The sequence below is a fragment of the Ceratotherium simum genome, chromosome 2 (genome assembly GCF_057802395.1).
Source record: "Ceratotherium simum simum isolate JZ-2026a chromosome 2, ASM5780239v1, whole genome shotgun sequence".
Taxonomy (NCBI): Eukaryota; Metazoa; Chordata; class Mammalia; order Perissodactyla; family Rhinocerotidae; genus Ceratotherium; species Ceratotherium simum.
Window position 1 is genome coordinate 28,166,499 of NC_141901.1, and position 20,289 is coordinate 28,186,787.

Genomic DNA, 20,289 nt, shown 5'->3' on the forward strand with positions numbered 1-20,289 from the left:
GAGTCTGCAGCCTTTGCCTACAGAATTCCATGTTGTGCAATCAACTGGAGGGTTTCAGAGGACCTGTCATGGCCAGCCCCAGGATAGGCACTGTGCAGAGACACAAGCCCTCCGCAGCTCGCGTCCTCAGGAAGGATAGTCTTTTTTTTCTTTTAAACTGAATGAGATCTTAGAAATAATCAATTTAACATCCCGTTTAACAGCCCTGAAAGAAGATGTTACTGGGTCCAAGTTGACACAGCCACTTAGCGGTAGAGCAGAGGCTTCAATTCAGGTCTTCCTACTTTTTGTCCAGCGATGTTTTCATTTGCTCAACGTGATCATCTTTCAAGAGTGCCCCAGTCTCTCCTGAAAGATACTCTCTGTACAGGCACACCACCACTCCCTTCAAAAGCCTGGTAATAGGAAGGCCATCACCTCCAGAATTCTCTTTTATTTGTATGTACATGAACATTGTTGAGGACCTATAATGTTTAATAGTGGAAACCATGGTGCCATGCAACGAAACTCTTTTGCATGCATCATTTCATTTGCTCCTCAGTAATTCTCTCAGAAAGACGGGCAGGTAGTATGACAAATGAAGAAACTGAGGTTTATGTAGATTATGTAGATTCCAAAGTATAAGGCCCTGCTCAATATTATGATGACCCTTTTTAATGTCTCCCCAGTATAGGATGTGGTGAATAACTGAATGGCTTAAAATTCCTATGCCCAAAGGCAGACCTTGCAGCCCAAGGAACAAACAAGAAACCCTTTCCAGGCTGGTAGAAATCCTATAGTGTTGCCTCTAGATTGAAACTCTGTTGTCTAAATAGAAAGATCACCACAGAATGGCATGGTCCACAGGGACATTAAAATGATCAGAAAATGAGTTCAAGCAATCAGCCTTACAAATTGCCCCTGGATCTCTTAGCAGAAAAGTGAATGGGTGACTGAAGGTGAGTCTGAGGCAGGCTGCTGGTTCTTTGGTCTGGTTTCACAGGAGCCAGTGTGGGATTCGTGGGTCAGCTGGTGAGACATTTCTGTTTGCAGCTTGAGTTGTGCCCCATAACCCCATGTCTGTACCTCTCAGTGGCCTGGTGTCCTAGGGTTGGTGGTTGGGGGTGGGCAGTGTAGAGTGACTCTGCCATGCCTTCGCTGCTCTTCACCCCAATTCCCTCCCCTTCCCTCCAGCCGGTCCCCATCGATGACAACTTCTGTGGACTGGACATCAACCAGCCACTTGGAGGCTCAACTCCAGTGGAGGGCCTGACCCTGTACACCACCAGCCGGGACCGCATGACCTCGGTGGCCTCCTACGTTTACAATGGCTACAGCGTGGTTTTCGTGGGGACTAAAAGCGGCAAGCTGAAAAAGGTAAGAGTCTGTGAGCCCAGATGCCCCGTTGCCGTTCAGCTCCTCAGCTGAGAGCCCCTTCTGGAAGGGAGCTGTTGGTGGACATTTAACTATAGGCAACTCTTAATTTTCTTGGGGAGGTGTAGAATGGGGGGGTAGGTAGGGGGTAATTTTGTGGCTTATCTTCTAGCTGCTTCCCCCAGCCATTAGTCACTGAGCGTTTAGGGAATGCAAACATTTCAATATTGCCCAAACTTCAAGGAATTAGGAAGGTGCATCTGCCTAAGGGAGGAAAAAAAATCACTCGTTATCTCCAAATCAAGTACAACTGATTTTTTGATTATCTATATTATGAATCACCCACATCACACATCCCTCTGAACAGCCTTGTGGAGTTGATTGTCCTGGTCAAAAGTCTTTGTTGAATTCAAAGCAGCTGGTTGAAGCAGATTATGGATCCCACTGCTAAGAACCCGGGCAAATGATGGTGCTGCTCTCTGATGGCATATGGTGCCATTCTGCTATCTTTCCTCTTCCTGCAATCACAGGCTCTTCCCCTCCCCTCCACCCCACCCTCCAAAACCTGAGCTGCCAGGAGGGAGTAGACATCTAATCCCGTGCCTGCCCTGGGCACCTCTGCCAGCTAGAGGGCACAGGCTATCTGGGGCTGGCGGCACTGGAGGCCTCTTGTGCGGCAGGCCGAAGCCAACAGCTTGTACCTGCTTGTCTAGTGCTTAGGGTGCAGAGACGGAGCACAATCTGGTTCATTATGTGGGATTACAGCAGCCACATTCTTTCCGGTCCCAGCTAATCCCTTTTCCCAAGCTTACCCTCCTGCCATCGTGCCCCAGTCCCACCACCTGTGGATCAAGGCACATGCAAGACCTCACTGAATCTCACCCTTTGATGTTGACATCCCCCCTGTAGCTCTTTCCTCCTAATCCATTTAGAGCCTCGGGAGAGATGTTGTTTGGGAGTGTGGAAGGAGGGTGGCAGAGAGGGAGCCTGGGGAAGAATCTCCGTGTTCTGCTTGTTCTGAGTTGCTGCCAGAGGAGGTGAGAAAAACTGGTCTGGGTTTATGTGGAGATGCTGAACCTTCCAGACCTCTTCTGATTCTCATGATACCAAAGCCCTTTAACCCTTTCCCGCCTCTATGGAGAGGTTCCTATGTGTTCCTGTCCTGTGCCCTCTACTCTACCTGGGTCCACAGTCTTGTGCTTTTAGGCACATGGAAGAGAGGATGAGTGTGGTCCCTGAATTTGCTTTCCCAGTGGGGGAGGGAAGGAGTCACCTTATGAGATTCCACCAGGATTTGAAAGTGGCATATTCTACAAGGACAGGGTTCAACTTGGACCCCTGAGGCTGGCTACTTCCCTGCTCTCAGCCAGGGTTACCGATACAGTTGGATAGATTGTGCCTTGCATAGGGACATTGGGCCAAGGGGCTTGTGGGAGTTGAAATCCAGCATTAGCTCTCCTTGTCAAGCCATGTACCCTAGGGTACAAACGTCCACCCGGAGGGGCTCCTCTTACTAATTCATCTGCCCATAGAGATCACCTGTTTCTAAATTGCACAAAGGCTTTCTGGGAGCCAGCAGTAGCCACAACTAGGCTGGTGCTCAGCACCTCCCTCTATCCTTCCTGCATCTTCAATCACTGTTCTGGATATTCTGTGACTCTGTCTTCTTTATTCTCTTGAAAGCTCTATTAAAGGCAGAGGTCATATTTGTTTCCTTTATTTGTGGGGACTTATTCATATTTTTTAATGAATTTTTCATATTTATTCATATTTATTTCCTTCTTCTTGCCCAATCCTTTCACCAAGTGTTCACATATGGGATAGGCCCCAAAACTGTTTTGGAAAATAGAACCACTCTCTGAGGAACCTTAGAGATCATCTGGCCCAATACCCTCATTATTCTGCAGGGAAACTGAGGCCCAGAGAAGGAGAATGACTTTCCCAAGCATAGAGACTAGGACAAGTTGCTTCTTGCCCTAACATTCAATTTGGCACCCCGAAGAAGCAACCACGGAGCTGGAGGATGGAGGCTGAGAACAATCATCAGGTCCAGGCTTGCTACAGAGGTCAGCCAGGGGCTAGTGCCTCCACTCTCTTGGGTCCTAGATCTGAGTGAAGGAATTAATGTTTGCTGAATGGAGGGATGAGGACAGAATAAAGGAAGAATGACCCAGCCAGACTCTGAGCAACCTTTGTGCTGACCTTCCCCATTTCTCTCTGCATCTTGTGCAGCACAAACAGGGGCTGCCAGGGGGATTTTTCCAAGCCACACACCTGAGTTAGCCAAGTTCTCTTGGCCCTGTCAGAACCCTGGCAGACAAGTCGCTGTGGAGACAAGTTAGCGGGTTCAAGGGCAAGGCTAGGGGCGTGGCCGCCCACAGCTTGTTCCAACCTGCAAGTTGGCTGCTCTTTCTCACTCTTTACTTGGCCTTTCTGTGGCTGTTTCTATGAGCTCATAATACCCTTCCTTCTCCTCTGTGCAATTCGCCCTTCCTTTCCACCCACACTCCTTTGAGGCACCTGATACTCATACCCGGGCTCCTGCTGGCCTCCCCTTTACCCACCCACGTGCCCCCACTCTCTCTAGAGAAACAGTCCATGAGGAATTTATGGAATGTCCCCAGGAAACTCTACCATGGTCCAGGCCCCCATAGCTCTTTCAACACAGGAAGGAAAATGAAGAAAAAAACTAGCTAAGAGTTTGGAGAGGGGAGGGAAGCAGGGTGCGTCAGAACTGCTCACTTCTTCCCTGCCTGACAGGCGTCTGTCAGACTGTCCAGCCCTCATCCACTGTAGCCTGTAGGAACAGGATGTCCCTGAGAGGGGAAGTTTAGAGGATGCAGAGACTCACTAGAAGTGGCATGACCGTTATGTGCTGTGTCACATACATGCTCATACACTATTCTCTGCTAGACACATGGAGAACATTGCAGACGTGGCCACTGCTGTCTGAGCCACAAACATGCAGGAGGAACAGGCAGAATAAGGACAAGACCTCAAAAGCAAGATGTGTAAGACTTGCGTAGGCTAGGGGTCAGTGTGTTACACGATAAGAAGACAGGCAGATTCACCACAAGGATGGAACAATCTCAGAGAAACCAGCTGCTATAATGTGATTAACCTGGAAAGTCTTATCAAGGAGGAAGAGTACCAGGATTTGCTTAAAGACTGAATGAGACAGATAAACTGATGAGTTGGGGGTGAGAGAGAAGGGCATTCTAGACCTCAGGTGCCACATTGAGAAGATGCAAAGCACATGCAGGGAGGGTCTGGAGTGCACAGAGGTGCTTGGAGGACCTGGCGAGGTGGAAGGTGGAGGTAGATAGAGCACTGTGAGGATCCAGGCTCTAAGAGAACCAAGTGAGAAGGATCTTGGGATTTGTGCTGCCCGCAAGGTCGACATGAGCCAACTGTGTGATGCGGCTTTACCAAAGTTAATTAGTCTTCACCACACTAATAGAACAATTTCCAGGTCGTGAGAAGTGGTAACTCCTCTTTAAATTGGAGATAACATTGTAAGGCAGTGTTAGTCCAACGAAAGTGCGAGATAAACAAGAGCTGGAAGGATGTAGGAGTCACACTACGTGAAGAATATTTTTAAAAGGATGTTAACCCAAGGAAAGAAGAATAAAGCAGGAGACAAAACAGCTTTCTTCAGATAATATAATTTGTGGAGCATTTATTATGGGTCAGGTGTTATTCTAAGAGCTTTATATCTATTAACTCATTTAGTCTTTATATAACTCTATGAGGTAGGTGTTGTTACACTTCCGTTCTACAGATGAGGAAATAGAGGCCAAGAAAGGTAAAGAAATGTCTCCAAGGCCACATGGCAAGTAAGCGGCAGAGCCAGGATTCGAACCTCGGTCATCTGTTCACAGTCGGCGTGCTTCGCCATTAAGCTGTGGGAGATGAATTAGACTTATTTGGTGTGGCCCCAGAGGGCAGAGTGGGGCCACTGGATAGGAGTCACAGTAAAGTAGCTTTCCACTTAATACAAGGAAGAAGTTTCTTGCAGCCAAACTGTCCCATAATGGAAAGAGTTGACTCAAGAGGGAATGAGCTCCCAGTCAGTGGAAATATTCAAGCAGAGACTGGGTGGTCACTGATGAAGGAAGCTGAGCGGGGCTTCCTGCACCCACCCCATGACCTTTTCCATTATGCTGCCACTATTTCTCTAACTCCTTCTGTAGGAGTGGGTGGTAAGAGTGGGCAGGCAGTGGCAGAGAAGAGGAGCAAAGAGGGAGGCCAAGGCACTCTGCGTGTGGGCTTTGAAGTCATGTCTGGATTCGCGCTTGCCCTCAGAGCATAGCAGAAAGCCCCTCAGGGTCAAGGAGGAGATACTTGGCGCAGATGGGGCAAGGCATGGCCAAGATGATGAGGGCAGGCAGGCGTGGGGCAAGATGTAGGGGCGGGAAGCAGGGTGTTCTGGGGCTGGCACGGTGGACAGTGATGACATTCCTCCTGGCTAAGAGCGGGCTGTGGGAGTCCAGATAAGAGATGCTAGGAGCTAATACCAAAGCAGATGGAGGGAGAGCAGTGGGAACAGAAACTGCAAGCTCATCTCATAGGACTTCCCAGGTTGAAGGGAGGAGTCCAGGGGGCAATCCAAGCGCAAGTCATGCGCGCAGGAGGGAAAGGGCCAAGCTGAGAAGGCAGAAGACAGCAGGACATGGGAGGAAGGACTCTTAGCGTTCGGGGAAAAGTCCCTCTGGTTCCATCCTTCCATTTGCAGCTGCTCAACTGCTGCCTCAGCCCTGGCTTTATGACCCTGCAGGCCTCCTCTAGCCCCTCTGCCTGGGGCCTTACAGCAGCGGGAGTCGTGGGTCCTCTGTTCTCTGTCCCCACTGGAAGCCTCACCTCCTGCTTAAGGGCTGCTGACATCTCCTCTACCATTGAGAGTAGCACCCTCCTCAGACCCCATACAGCATGTAGTTTTGCTCCGACAGCATCTGACATGGGAGCAGCTGCTAATGTGTCCACTTCTCTTGAGAGTCACAGACCCCAAAGGACAGGGAACCTCTTTTTCGTATTTATGTCACTCATCCCCACTGCCAGATCCAACATCTCTCACACATTAGGTGTTCATTAAATTTATCTGAAATTTCTCGGGTACCTACTCCATGCCAGACACCTATTTGCATTGACTGGAATAGAACCAGACACCAAGAGTGACTCCTGTTGACGTGGCTAGTTTGCAAAGGAAGGAAGTTAGGATGAGTTGGATAGGCTAGAGGGGGAGGAGGTGGGGGAGGGTTGCAGTGGCGGTGGGATGAGCAGTCAAGAAAACAAGAGAACCGCTGGTGGGTAACAGGAAAGGAGTCTGTTTTCTGGTTAACAGCATTTGGGAGAGGGTGGAGTGGTACTTTCAGAAATGTTGACTGGGGTGGAAGAAGGGACAGCGTTTACACTGTTGCCTGGACATCGCTAGAATGGTGTGGACAGCCATCTGCCTCACCTGGATCAGATGTAGGCTTGCCTACAGCAGAGAGGCAGGTACAAAGGCCCAGGTCACCACCGCCCGCACCCGCCAGCCCTCTGTTTACAGGACTCCTGGACATGTTTGCAAATCCACAGCGACTTAGTCCTTTTCAAGTTCTGAGGAGGGCCCTGGCCTCTTTTGGCACCACCTTCTTTCCCATTAGCTAACCGTGGCCACTAAAATGCCTGTGACATTCTTGAGGAAAATTCTTTCTGCCTTTCCCTTAGGGACATACCAACCCAAGGTCTCCAGTCCGCAGCCCACAGGAAGCCCTGACATCCCAATCCTATTCTTCTCTTTATAATCTCACAAACAGTTTACTAAGCAAAGCCAGGAAAACTGTGAGCTTAAGCACTGGGAAGAATCCATCAGGAGCACCAAAGTATTAACTCTCTCAGGCCCTGGGGTCATTGCTCAGTTGTTTGATAACACTGATTATTTCTGAGATACTTTTCGATGGTCCTTTCCATCTTCCTCAGATACTTCAACTAAGTATGGTGATTGCTCCCTGCCTCTCTGCCCCGTTTCACAGATGTGAAAGACTGAGCCACAGAGATATTGGGTATCTTGCCCAAAGTGATATGGCCCCTCCATTGGCAATATTGACATTGGCATTTATACTTCCTCTCAAAACACACAGAAGTTCCTAATCTGTTACTTGGCTCCCTCATGGGTGGGGTTGTCTTGGCGGACAGGAGGCTAAGTTGGATGAAAAGCTGAGAAACATGCCTTTCTGTCTGTGCCAGCCCTACCAAACAATAGCCACTCATTCCTCTGAGTGGAAATGATTCACTCGTCTCTCAATGTGAACCCTGGATCAAGTAAACAGCCGGGGCTGCGGGTCCAATTCTAGGAGACCTAGCGGCTCTTCTAGGTCAGTGACCGCTGACCTGATGCCCCAACTTCCCTGGGGCATCTCAGCAGTGCTGGGGGCTGGGATAGTGGGGAGCAGGCCCCCTCTCCCGTTCCCCAGAGCCTGCATGGAAGAGGTGAGGTGGTGGCTCAGAGCTCACCACCACATCTCTAGTAATGAGTTTGGCTCCCTGCCCAGGCTCCTGCCGCCAAAGTCGCTGTTTGTTTTGTTGTTTTATAGGCCTCTTGGGTCCCGAGAACTGGTCTTCTGAAAGCTGGGAAAGGCAGCATTTGGTTGGCACAAGGAAGGAGGCATATTTACAGAATCCCCCCACACCCCTGCCCCCGGCCACCACATCCCCCTGCTTGACCATGACAGGTGTGGAGAGAGGGAGTGGGTTTCTATCCGGAGCCCCAGCTGACCCCCGGGAGGAGGCGCTGATCTCCCAGCCATTCTGAAAGGGAAGAAACTAAAGATTCATTCATTTTTGCACCTTTTGTGCAGCGCCTTATACGCTTCAATCTCCGGCAGTCCCTGGATGAGACATCAGGCTGTGTGTTCAGCAGGCTGCTTTGCAATCCAAGAGGCAGTGCCTAGAGCGCAAGGCTTTATCATGGGACAGGTGCAGCACAGGGAACAGTGTTTCGGGGCTGGGGGAGGGGGTTATGCTTCAGGCTCACAGAATCCACGTGACCCACGTAGGCTGTGCAAAATTTTCAAGTGGCCATGGTGCTAATGTTTACAGAGCTCTCCTCTTTAGGAAAATACAAACCACATAGATGCACATCCTTGAGCCTTGCCTGCCTGTGGATACAGAGCGTGGACATATATCTCAGGGTTGGAAGGGACCTCCAAAGACCACCTGGTCCATTCCTCTGCCTTCGAGTGGGAACCTATTTGCATAACAAAGAACATTTGAGCTCAGGATGCAGTCCTGACACCAATCCACTAGCTGTGGGACCTCTGAGCTTGTTTCCTCATCTGTAAAATGGAGACAATTATAGTACCTGCCTCATGAGATTCTAACAAGGATTAAATAAAATCATCACTGCATGAAAATTTATCGAATACCCACTATGTGCCATTTGCTGGGCATACAGTAGTCAACAGAACTGTGAAAAATGCCTGCTCTAATGAAGGTTATATCTTAATGTGGGAAGACAGACCAAGAAAACATAATTAAGCGCAATATATATAGTATGTTTAGGAGATAATAAGTGCTAATGGAAAAAATAGAGCATAATGAAATAATTCATGTACAGCGTGGTGCTGAGCCGGAACATATATGCACTTAAATGTTACTACTATTGTTTCTTAACTTGTGAGCCTCAATTTTTTTCTTCCATGGAGTGGGGTAGGAATAAACACTTTGCGTTTAGTTGTAAGGACTAAATGAAATCAAGTATGAAAAGTACTTAACTATAGTGCTTGGCACAAAAGTGCTCTCCATTATTGTTACTAACATCTTTGAGGCTTCCCCCAAAGCCCACTTCTACTCTGGCTCCCTGGGGAAGTGGAGCTGTCAGATCAGCCTCCTTTTTAGTGACATGTTTGCAAGTTCAGATGGAGGAAGAGAATCCTGCCCCCTGCCCCCAGCTCTGAGTCATGGGAAAAAATACTTAGAAGACTAGACCAGCTGAGCCGAACTAATCTAATCCCGCTGGACATTGCCATCCAGCTGCATTAGTCACCAGTGAGAGGTTTCCGAGTCCCATATCACCAAACAATATGTGCTGACCCCTCCCCAGGGCAGGGCTGGAGGAAGTGGCGGTTCCACTCTTGCAGCTTTGCAGAATTAACTAAAACAGGACCATTCTCTGCCCTTTGCATGCTCTCAAGCCAACCATAACATCCTCCTGCTGCACAGGTCTGCCTCAGGTTAACTGTGTGATTTTGGGGGGACCTCAATTTCCTCAACTGGTCCACTAATGCTGCCTTGCAAGATTGCTATGCCCACCAGACACAGGGGATGTAAAGTACCTAACACAGAACCCAGTGCATAGTAGGTGCCTAATAAATGGCAGCCATTGCTGCTATTAGCACTAATGTTACGAGTGTGAGTCTCACTAGTATTACTACAGCCACTCCTATGCTATAACCATGCTTTTCTTCAGAGGGCCTGGATTCCCTTGGTTTCTATTACCTCATTAATCCCATAACATTTTATTTATTTATTTATTTGTTTATTTATTTATTTATTTTTTGTGAGGAAGATCAGCCCTGAGCTAACATCTGCCAATCCGCCGCTTTTTGCTGAGGAAGACTGGCCCTGGGCCAACATCCATGCCCATCTTCCTCTACTTTATATGGGACGCCGCCACAGCATGGCTTCACAAGCAGTGCGTTGGTGCGTGCCCGGGATCTGAACTGGCAAACCCCAGGCCGCCACAGCGGAGCACGCGCACTTAACCACCTGCACCACCAGGCCGGCCCCCCATGACATTTTCTGATGAACAGGAATGGTCGGGATATTTCTCTGCTCTGTTGCAGATGATCATACTGAAATTCAGAGAGATTATGGACTTGCTTGGGGTCACAGGGTCCATTGAGGGAAGATGTGGGAACTGGAACCAGAGCTACAAATATTTCAGGTGCAGATGGGGCCAGCATACACCTAGGTCGCTTGTATAATCCAGGACGATGGAGCTAAAAGCTTGAGGCTACCGAAACTTCTCTTTCCTTCTTGTTATCATGTGTCCTTCTGTCCAGGGAAGCAGGAAATATATGGAGATACAAGGTGGTGAAGGTCAACCTGAGATTCTGTCCTTTGAAGTCTCTTCCTGGGATTCTATCCCTCTCCTGGCCTCAGCCTCCAGAAAGTTTTCTAGACTCCAAAGTTGGGCAGAAGTTTAGGAGCTGGTGCCACTAGGGTTGTCCCAGTCAGCCATTGCTCTCCTATACTGCATTCTGATTTTCTACTTTAAAGGTGACTCCACCAGCTGGGTGTCCCCGCCTAACCTGGAAAGAGCAATGGCATCCACAGACTTTAGTGACAAATCAGGAATTCTCACGCTTTCCTGTTCAGGGATGGGTGAGAGCGCACCAAGGAAGGGGGAGAGGCCGTGGAGTTGGGGCCCTGCAGAGGGGTCAGGACCCCCGGGGAGAACGTGGACTCCATCACGAAAGATCAGGAATCTTCCCCTGATTTTATAGCTAGAAAGGACCTCAGAAAACCAGTCCAGCCTACAGACTTTGGGCAGGTGAGATGTTTATTGTTCTATTTTATGGGTAAGACAGCTGAGGCCTGGAAAGGTTAAGTGATCTGCTCAAAATCACCCAGGTTCTTAGCCCCAGGGCTAAGATCCAGGATTTTAGATTCCAATTTTTGAGCCCCTCTCTCTATATCATATGGAAGAACGTTCCCACTGCAAAAAACATCAGACTAACCTCCACCTCTCCCTAGCATGCAATCATTCCCTAATCAGAACCTAAAATTGGTCTGGGGATCATTCTCCGCCAGGCAGGAGTCTAGCTTAGCTTCCTACCCCAGGTCTGACCATGCAGGCTTGCTCTGGGTGACCAGCATCCCTAAGCCCTCACTCTGTGTGTCTTGGGGATCTTACTAGAGCCTGGCCACCAAGGAGCTTACTTAACCAAAAAGAACGCTTGCCATAGGGCTAAGAAGTTCTGACAAATCAGAACACTGAATTGGGAATCTCAAGTCTTCCATGTTAGTCCTCTCTCGAGACACACTACTTTTTTTGAGGGAGGGGGGTTATTATAAATTAAGCACTTACTATATGCTAAGCCCTGAGCTAAGTGGGTTTTTTTCAGTGAAGCCTCATCATACCCTTTTCAGGTAAGTATTAATATTATGTCCATTTTCCACGTGAGCAAACTGAGGCTCAACAAAGTTAAATAACTTGACAAAGTCACATTGCTACTAAGTAGAGAGCTGGAATTTGAATCCAGATTTCTCTGACTCCAGACCTTTGCTTTTAACCACTGGCTTTTAGCACTCTATTGGACTTCTCTAAGATTCTGTTTGTCCATCTGTAACCCACCACCTACCCTACAGAGACCTGCAAGAAGATGCATGAATTAGTGTTTTTCTCTTCTTTGGATAAATACCCGGAAGTGGAATAGCTGGATCATATGGTATTTCTACTTTGAATTTTTTTGAGGAATCTCCGTACTGTTTTCCATAGTGGCTGCACCAATTTACATTCCCACCAGCAGACCAGCAGTGTACGAGGGTTCCCTTTTCTCCACGTCCTCTCCAACACTTGTTATTTCTTATCTTTTTAATAATAGCCATTCTTACAGGCATGAGGTGATGTAATCTATACAGAAGTTGAAACATAATGATGCACCCTTGAAATTTATATAATGTTATAAACCAATGTGACCTCAATAAAAAAAAAAAAAAGAGAGAGAGAAATGCACAAGAGAAGAGTGGAAGGACTAACACTTTGCACTCTTTCAAGAGAAAATGCCCTGGAAACCCTGGACATGGCAGCTGTCACCTCGGCACACGCTGCCTTGTGTCACTCCCCTCGGCCTCCTCCTCCCCCTCCCCACCCATCTCAGCCCAGGCCACAATGGATGGGGTGGCAGCCTTTTGTGCCACACACAGTTCCCAGCTGACTCCCCGTTCTCCGGGCATCATTGTTTGCTGTGAGCTTTCTGACGGGGAGACAAAGGAGTGTTGCTGACAAGGCCAAGAGCCACTGTGTAAAGCGTGGGGCTGGGGCCCGTCACCCGAGCATCTCTTGGAGCCCCAGGCTCTTCTTCAAAGATGCTGTCTGGGATCTTTTGTCTGCCAGTCATACCCATTCAGAGCAGGCTGGGCAAAGGTTTTAGGGGGAGGAGGACGTTGAGAAATGGAGTCATTTTGATCTGGCAAAATTGGAAGAGACATTAATGCAATAGTTAACAGCAAACCACTGCTGGGGGGATGGGTCCGAATGCTTGTTCTCTGTTTATGGGACTTATGCAATTCCATCAATATTGATGCCTGATGCCTTTGATTCTGACACTAATCATTGCTATGAATTAAATTTGCAGCCATATAATTAGGATTGCTATTAATAGGGCCCTGAGCTAAGCACTACCATGCAGCATGTCTTTTTCTTGATAGAAAATGGCATCCTTGGAACTCTGCTAATGGGGTGCACCTGGGATTTGCCAAGAATGATGTGAAAATTATACGTTCTGTATTTGTATTGGGCCTTTACTGAAATACCTGCAAGTAAAGGTAAGGCTGGAGGGAAGGTTCTCTCCTGCCCGGTGCCGTGGGCAGCAATTAGGTATCTCTCCCACTCTTTAAAGTCTTTAGGAAAGGATATTCCAGAGCCAATGTTGGTCGCTCATGGTCAAGCCTCAGACAGCTCACAGTCAGGAAGGTCTTCCTTGGTCTAACCTAGTACTAGTCGGTTTAGGCTAAGAGACTAGATACTGTGGTGATTTCTTTCTCAGACTTTAGGGTGGCTATGAGCCAACTAAGGGAAGAGGAACATTTCTTTATGCCCTAAGCTTGGTTAAAAGGGGCTGAGCCAAACTCCTATTGCTAGGCCCGGTTGGGACTCATTTCCAGAAGGATGATTGGACAAGACCCCCACTCACAACTGATTTCAAGGGTCCCCCACCAGAGAGCTCCCTGGGCCACAGAGTACCAGTTAACCTCGCACATAAAAGAACCCGCTGCTGCACATGGTGGGAAAAGATGAGCTCTCTCTCATGTTGAGATGCTTTTCCAGGTAAGTTTGCAGCGTATTTAGTCCACGAGGAGCCCAGTCTTTTATTGTGATCAGGCCCCCAGTTCAACACTGGAGACTCTAGCTGCTGCATTCACTCTCAGTCTGAATAGTCACGTGTCATCATGCACACAAGGGCTCGCCAATCCTTTTCCAACAATAGCACATGTGGTGACCCCTCCCTTGTCACTTGGAATCATAATATGCACCAGTTGGCATAAGGGATGCATTAGTCCCTGCTCTTTTGACCTTCAGACTGAAAATTTTTCCTCCAAACCGGCATTTATTGATTTTTTTACTTTCATTTTTTAAGTCATTGTGAGAAGACAGTGGTTTGAGTTCAAGTCCTAACTCTAGTATTTATTAAGTTTGTGACCCTGGCTATGTTACTTAACCTCTTGGAAACTCAGAATTGAGAGTTCTCACCTTTAAAAAGGAGATAATAATATCTACTTAATAAAGATCATGATAAGGTTAAAGAAATATCTAAATTGCTTATCACAGGTCTGCTACACCTAATGACATTTCTCACCCCCCTTTCTCTTTCTCCTCTCACATATACCAGATACAGAAGAAGAAAGTGATAGCTCTTGGTACGCATCGCGTTCAGAAGAATGCCACTTTATTTTCCACCCATTCTCAGGGTCAGCACACAGAAAATTAACTCCTCTCAAACAAGTAGTGAACAGGAACATGAATTCCAATTGTCTCCAGTCTTTTTCTCACCATACACTAAAAGGCTGAACAGGGGCTTCTCACCCCACTGAAGGCTCCAGGGTCCCTTAATTCTCAAGTAGTGCCGGGTCTTAGGTGGATTGAATCCTTCCTTGAGTGCAGGGCCCAGAGCTCCACCACAACCCATAGGTGCTGAGTGCTTCAAGGGTATGAAGAACAGGCAAGAACATCTTAGCATAACCCAAAATGGAGGCTCTTTTTATACAGTATTTTTATTCACTTCTGCCTCCTGCCCCCAACATGCTGTACATTTACCCATTCCATGTAAGTTCACACTTAAAGGCAAACGTGTGGATAGGTAGCAGCTGGCCAGTGGCCAACGTTAACCAGAGAATGTAGGTACTTTTCCATATAAAACCCTAGAAAACAATGTATGTGGTCGAGTCCTCAAGTACCCGAATTTTTCATTAATTAACAAACAAGTATTTTACTCTTCTTACCTGAAGTTGAGAGGGGATGGAGATCCTTGTTGGGTTATTGTTGGGGTTGCTTTTGATTTGGTTATCACTAAGTAGAGAACATTAAATCAGTCCCTTTAATATTGAAAATTAGCCTGATGTTGGGCAGGAACATAGTTACTCTATATGCATGCAAGCACACATTCAACGTGATTATTCTCACGCCATTCTGTTCTCTTGTCACTTGCAAGATCTTGGATGATACAAACAAAACCCAAAACTGACTCACCCTATGAGGCAATGTGATGCACCCACAAATCCTCCTGCACCTCCAGTCTTTCCAAGAGTCTGACTATTCTGGAAGCCGTAAAACATTGAGTAGCTTCAGTCTCAGACAGATTGGTGGTATCCCCAGAAGAATGGCCACAGTCAGAGAAATAGAGGAAAAATTATGCCCAACCTCTCCCCACCATCAAATCAAAGAAATAAAAATTCTGTCTCCTTGGTGCCTCCCCAATATTTATGTCTGAGCTCAGCAGACACCCCTGGGCTGCAGCCAGTCTGTGTATTAGCATTAGTCCATTACGCTTTTTATGATGCATGTTACCCACCCTCCATCCCCCTCCCATGCAACATTTTATGACTGTCCTTTTCATTTCTGGAAAGAGCTTCACAGAATGGCAGATGCTTGCATTTCCCCACTCTTTGGGGAGCTATTTGTAGGCAGCCTGTCTCAGGCCATAAACAACGGGAGATAAACCATAGCCACTGGCAGGAAATGCATCCAAGGCCAAGGAGGTACACAAAGTAGGGGGCTGGGGTAAGCTTGGTGGGGTCTGTATAAGCCCAGTGGCTGGCAGGTCTAGGGTAGATGCTTCCCACAGAAGGAGAGTCAAGGGGCTGGTGCAGAAGTGCATGCCACTCTCCCAGATTTCTGCAAAAACTAGAGGGAAATCCTACCACTCTCCCTCATGCCCGTCTCCCCCACTGAAGCCACTTGTCCCTTAACTGTGATCAGAACCAGTAAACTTTCCAATAAGGAGAGGATGGTTCCCTTTGGCCTCGTTTTCTCCTGCCAGTTCATGTTGCTACATAGATTACTATGTGCCACTCATCTCCCATTGAGGCTTCTAGATCTTGGAGCAACTTCTTGCAAGTTTGTCTGCCATCTCCCACCCTCTCTTCCTGGGACATCCACCTCCACCCCTTCCTTCTTCCCTCTCCAATACTCTTCCCCCCCTCATGCCCAAGACCAAGGCTTTCCAATCAATCACCACTACTTCTGGCTCATTAAAACTTCAGCCAACATTCTTGTGGCCACTGCAATGGTGTTTATTTATTTCAGCTTTGGAGCTGCACCCACAAGAAAGTCACTTGTGCGCTGTAGGAGACAGAATCTGTAGCCAGCTTTGCTCCATAAAAGGCACCCCTGGGAGAAGAAAACCAAATTCTGAATGAATAATTGGTCTAGTGGAGATTTCAGATTCTTCCTACACACACAAACGGCAACCAAAAACAAGGACTAGAGCAAAGGTAGAGGGGGGTGGGAAGTGGAGAAGGGCAGCCAGCAAAGCCCGGAATAATTAGTGCATCGAAGAGTTTTCTTTCTCATCAACCCCATCTTAGTGGCAGGACATAGACACAGTGTGGAGGTGATGGTTTTTTTTCCTCCTCCTTATTTGGTTTTGGACTCCACATCAAATGGAAACATGTAGATGAAAGTGATGTGCATTTAAAATGTATGTACACATCAGACTGCTGGAGATAGTAGCTATTATACTGCGTGTATATTTTTTTGCAGTAAGCTGCTAAATTATTTATTGGGCACTGGGCTTTAATCTCATAAACCTGCCTGCGGGCCCCAGGCAGCAGCAGCCTTAGCGCTGCATAAAACACATGCATGGGGCGGGCTGTACCAGTGCTCTGGCGACTCTGGGTAGTGATTGTTCATTTCCACTCCGTCTTTTCCCCCAGATCAGCTCATTAACAGCAGGCAGACCCTACAAAGAATCTCCTCATCTTCCCATCACTGCCAACTTGGAAGTGATTTGCATCTTGTAGCAGACATGGGCCCCAACCTGAGCATACAGGAGCAGGGGGGCTGTTGCAAGAGGCTGTTCCCAGGGTCTCTTTCCTTGGCCAAGGGACGGGAGCCTCAGACAAGGGAGCAAATGACTCCAGGGCCACTGGGGTTGCTAGGATTATCCAGAGCTAAGTGCTCTAAGCTTTGAGCTGCCTCTGCCACTTCCAGGACTTACTGATGGATGACCCTGGACAAATCATTTTATATCTTGGGCCTCGATTTGCCCCTTTTAAGTAAAAGTGATCTCCATTATTCTCTCTGGTTTCCAGTCCAGATGGCAACTCTCCTGGTACAATTCTCCCCGTCAGTCTCTGAATGCCAAGAATACAACACCCTTAAATTTGTTTAGTGGTTTGAGGTGTATGAAGAGCTTTCATGTATATGTCACCCCTTTTGAGCTCATCAGAGTAATCCTAGCTACCCCATGGGCTGTGATCCTATGGATAAGGATACTGGCCCTGAGGAGTCAGGGATTTGCCCAGCATCACCCAGCAATGACACTGAGATTGGAACGTGGATGCCCATCCTTTGTCCATTCTGATCGTAGCCTAGATATGTGAGCTCGCTAGCATTCAGCTAGTGTGGAAACTGAGGCACAAATCATCTCTGACACCCAGGCCCCCTAGGGCTGGTTGTGTAGGAGCAATGTTATCATCAATGCCCCTGTCATAGAAATTTGAGCACAAGAAGGTTGTGCTTTCCAAAGCCTGGGCCTCTGCTCTCTTGGAGCAAACGAAGCAATGTTGGGGCGGTCTGGGTTTCATCATTTGCTGTGCTGCAGCTGCCCACATCTTACAGTTCTCCCCGGCGAAGTCAGAGGGGCAGGGAGACGCAGTAGGAGGATATGACAGAAGTTGGATGCACAGGATTTTTAACCTGTCTTCCAGGATTTAAGGGGTCCATGTTCTACCACAAAAAAATATTATGCAAACATTTGTATGTCTATAATTTTTGTGTAGAGAGCCCATTGCTTTCATCAGATTCTCAAAGCTGTCTGTGGCCCTAAAATGTGAAGACTCTTTGTCTAATCGTTTTAGTCAGTGTGCCTTTGAACTCTAGGGTGACCACTTCAATCTCCCAGTTCCATTCTCTTTCAGTCAGAGCATCTTGCTTTCATCTATTTTATGTGTATCAGGGTTATGAGTATTATTTTTTCGTTGTTAAGAAAATCAGGTTCAAATGACAGATGATGAAATGTTGCGCCTGCCTGACCATCACTTGGTGTGTACCCCTTGTAACAGGCATACATACGCCATGCTCACCACCTGCCATACACATACACATACACACACACACTCACTCACATATATACAACACACACAAACTCCCACCCCCAAACCTCGGGTCAGTGGCAGCAGAACAAGGCAAGGCTGAAAGAACCCAGATTATGGCCAAGAGGTGAGCCAGAGGACGAGGCAGGGGGAATAGATCAGGCACGGGGGAGGAGTGGGACGTTGAGGACTACACCTGCGGGAGACGGAGTAGAGGCCACAGTCTTGGTTGTAAAGCCAAATCAGACAGCACAGGCTGGGAGAGGAGGCCAAATAGGTGGCTCTGAGTGAGTGTCCGGAGAACCAGACCAGGCCAGAAGGTAGGAGTCCTGTCAGCTGGGTGGGCCCTACCCAGCCATGAGGCCAGGGGAGGGGAGTCCACACGGGGAGGATAAGAATTGCCCCATGGAAACTTGATGCGTTTCCATGCTCCTTCCCCCCTCGGATGGACTTTGTGTGTGTTGTTCTCTCAGACTAGGAATACTTCTCCCTTCCCCTAGCTCAGCTAAAACCTCATATTCAAGATGCTGTGGCATCACCTCCTCCAGGAAGTCCCCCTTTGTGTGCTTCATAGCACCCCATCACATGGCTGTCAGAGCAGAAGAGCACAGTGTTTGAGAAGAGCCAAAGAGTCCTGGATTCCACTCCTAATTCTGCCCCTTAATATCTGGGTGACAGTGTGAGTCACTTTGCCTCACTGTGCCTGTTTCTTTGTCTGCAAACTGGAAATGATAATAGTTTCCGCTCACAGGCTTGTTGTGAGGGACATGTAAATGAGTGCATACATGTAAAGCACATAGATCAGTGTCCAAAATAGAATAAGTGCTCAGTAAATGTTACCTATTATTATTATATATGTTGTAACTGCCCTTTTTCTTTTCTCTGTCCCTCCATACACTCAGCAACTTTAGGATAGAAGCTGCGTTTATCATTTCTGTGCCTAGAATACCAACCAATGTTTAAAAGGGAAGAAAGGAGAGGGGGAAAGTGGGGAGGGGGAAGGAAAGGAGAAATCCTAGGACAGGAGCCACCTCTCGGCCCCAGTCATAAGGCATCTTCTTGATGTGAGTCAAAAGAGGCGTTCAGGTGTGTGCTATGTTCCAAGTAAGGTGGGGTTCCTACCAGTGTCTGTGGCTGGCCATGGGCAAAGGATGAGGTTCTTTGGAGAGAGCACATGATCCAGCAATCACATCTCCTACACAGAAATTCAAGCCATCATTGCTGCAGGCAAATCCCTTTCAGACTGCCCTCTCCCAGAGGGGAAAATTCCTTCAGCCTCACTTAGCTCACGGCCTCACTTACCTGTCAGTGCTCCATCTGCAAACCCCAGCAGATGCCAGGTCTGCACCAAAAGAAAGCTGGCAGCAGAGACACCAAGGTGGGCCGGGTGGTGCCCTTCCCCACCCCCTCTGTGATTCCATCAACCATCTAAAGTCCAGAACTTAGAAGACTGTACTCCTCCTGCCACCAAGGGTTTGAAGATGCAGAACTATGCCATTACTTAGTGTGTCCATTCATACATTCACTCACTCACTCGTGCTTTCAAATACATCACTTGTTGCTAATATCTCTATTAATTACATTAAGCCAATATTTCTCAACTGGGGCAATTCTGTGGACATCTGGCAACGTCGGGAGACTTTTTTTTTTCTGAAAATATTTTTTTATTGATGTCATAATAGTTTATAACATTGTGAGATTCCAGTTGTACGTTACTATTTGTCAGTCACCATATAAATGCGCCCCTTCACCCCTTGTGCCCACCTCCCACCTCCCTCTCCCCTAGTAACCACCAAACTGTTCTCTCTGTCTGTGTGTTAGTTTATATTCCACATATGAGAGAGGTCATACAATGTCTGTCTTTGTCTGTCTGGCTTATTTCACTTAACATAATACCCTCCAGGTCCATCCATGTTGTTGCAAATGGGACGATTTTGTCTTTTTTTATGACTACGTAGTATTCCATTGTATATATATACCACATCTTTATCCAATCATCTGTTGTTGGACACTTGGGTTGCTTCCATGTCTTGGCTATAGTGAATAATGCTGCAGTGAACATAGGGGTGTATAAGCCTCTTTGGATTGTTGATTTCAAGTCCTTTGGATAAACACCCAGTAGTGGGATAGCTGGATCATAGGGTATTTCTATTTTTAATTTTTCGAGGTATTCTGGAGACATTTTTGATTGTTAAGTCTGAGACAGGAGGTGATACTGGCATCTAGTGGATAGAGACCAGGGATGGTACTAAACATTCTACAATGCACAGAACAGCCCCAACAACAAAGAATTATCCCACCCAAATGTCAATAATGCTGAGGTTGAGAAACTGATCAAAGCAACAAACATTTATTGAGCATCAACTATGTGCCAACCATCATGCTAAGCACTTTACTTCATTTAATCCTCCTGCAACG

The 20,289-nt window shown here is 47.5% G+C and overlaps 1 protein-coding gene across 1 annotated transcript in view; it reads left to right on the forward strand.

The window, feature by feature from the left end:
* Positions 1 to 20,289, forward strand: part of PLXNA2 (plexin A2) — a 212,657-nt gene that overhangs the window by 30,648 nt on the left and 161,720 nt on the right. Inside the window, exon 3 of the mRNA XM_004424854.2 lies at positions 1,174 to 1,356. Coding sequence (XP_004424911.2) covers positions 1,174 to 1,356 — 183 coding nt within the window. The remainder of the gene's footprint in view (positions 1 to 1,173; positions 1,357 to 20,289) is intronic.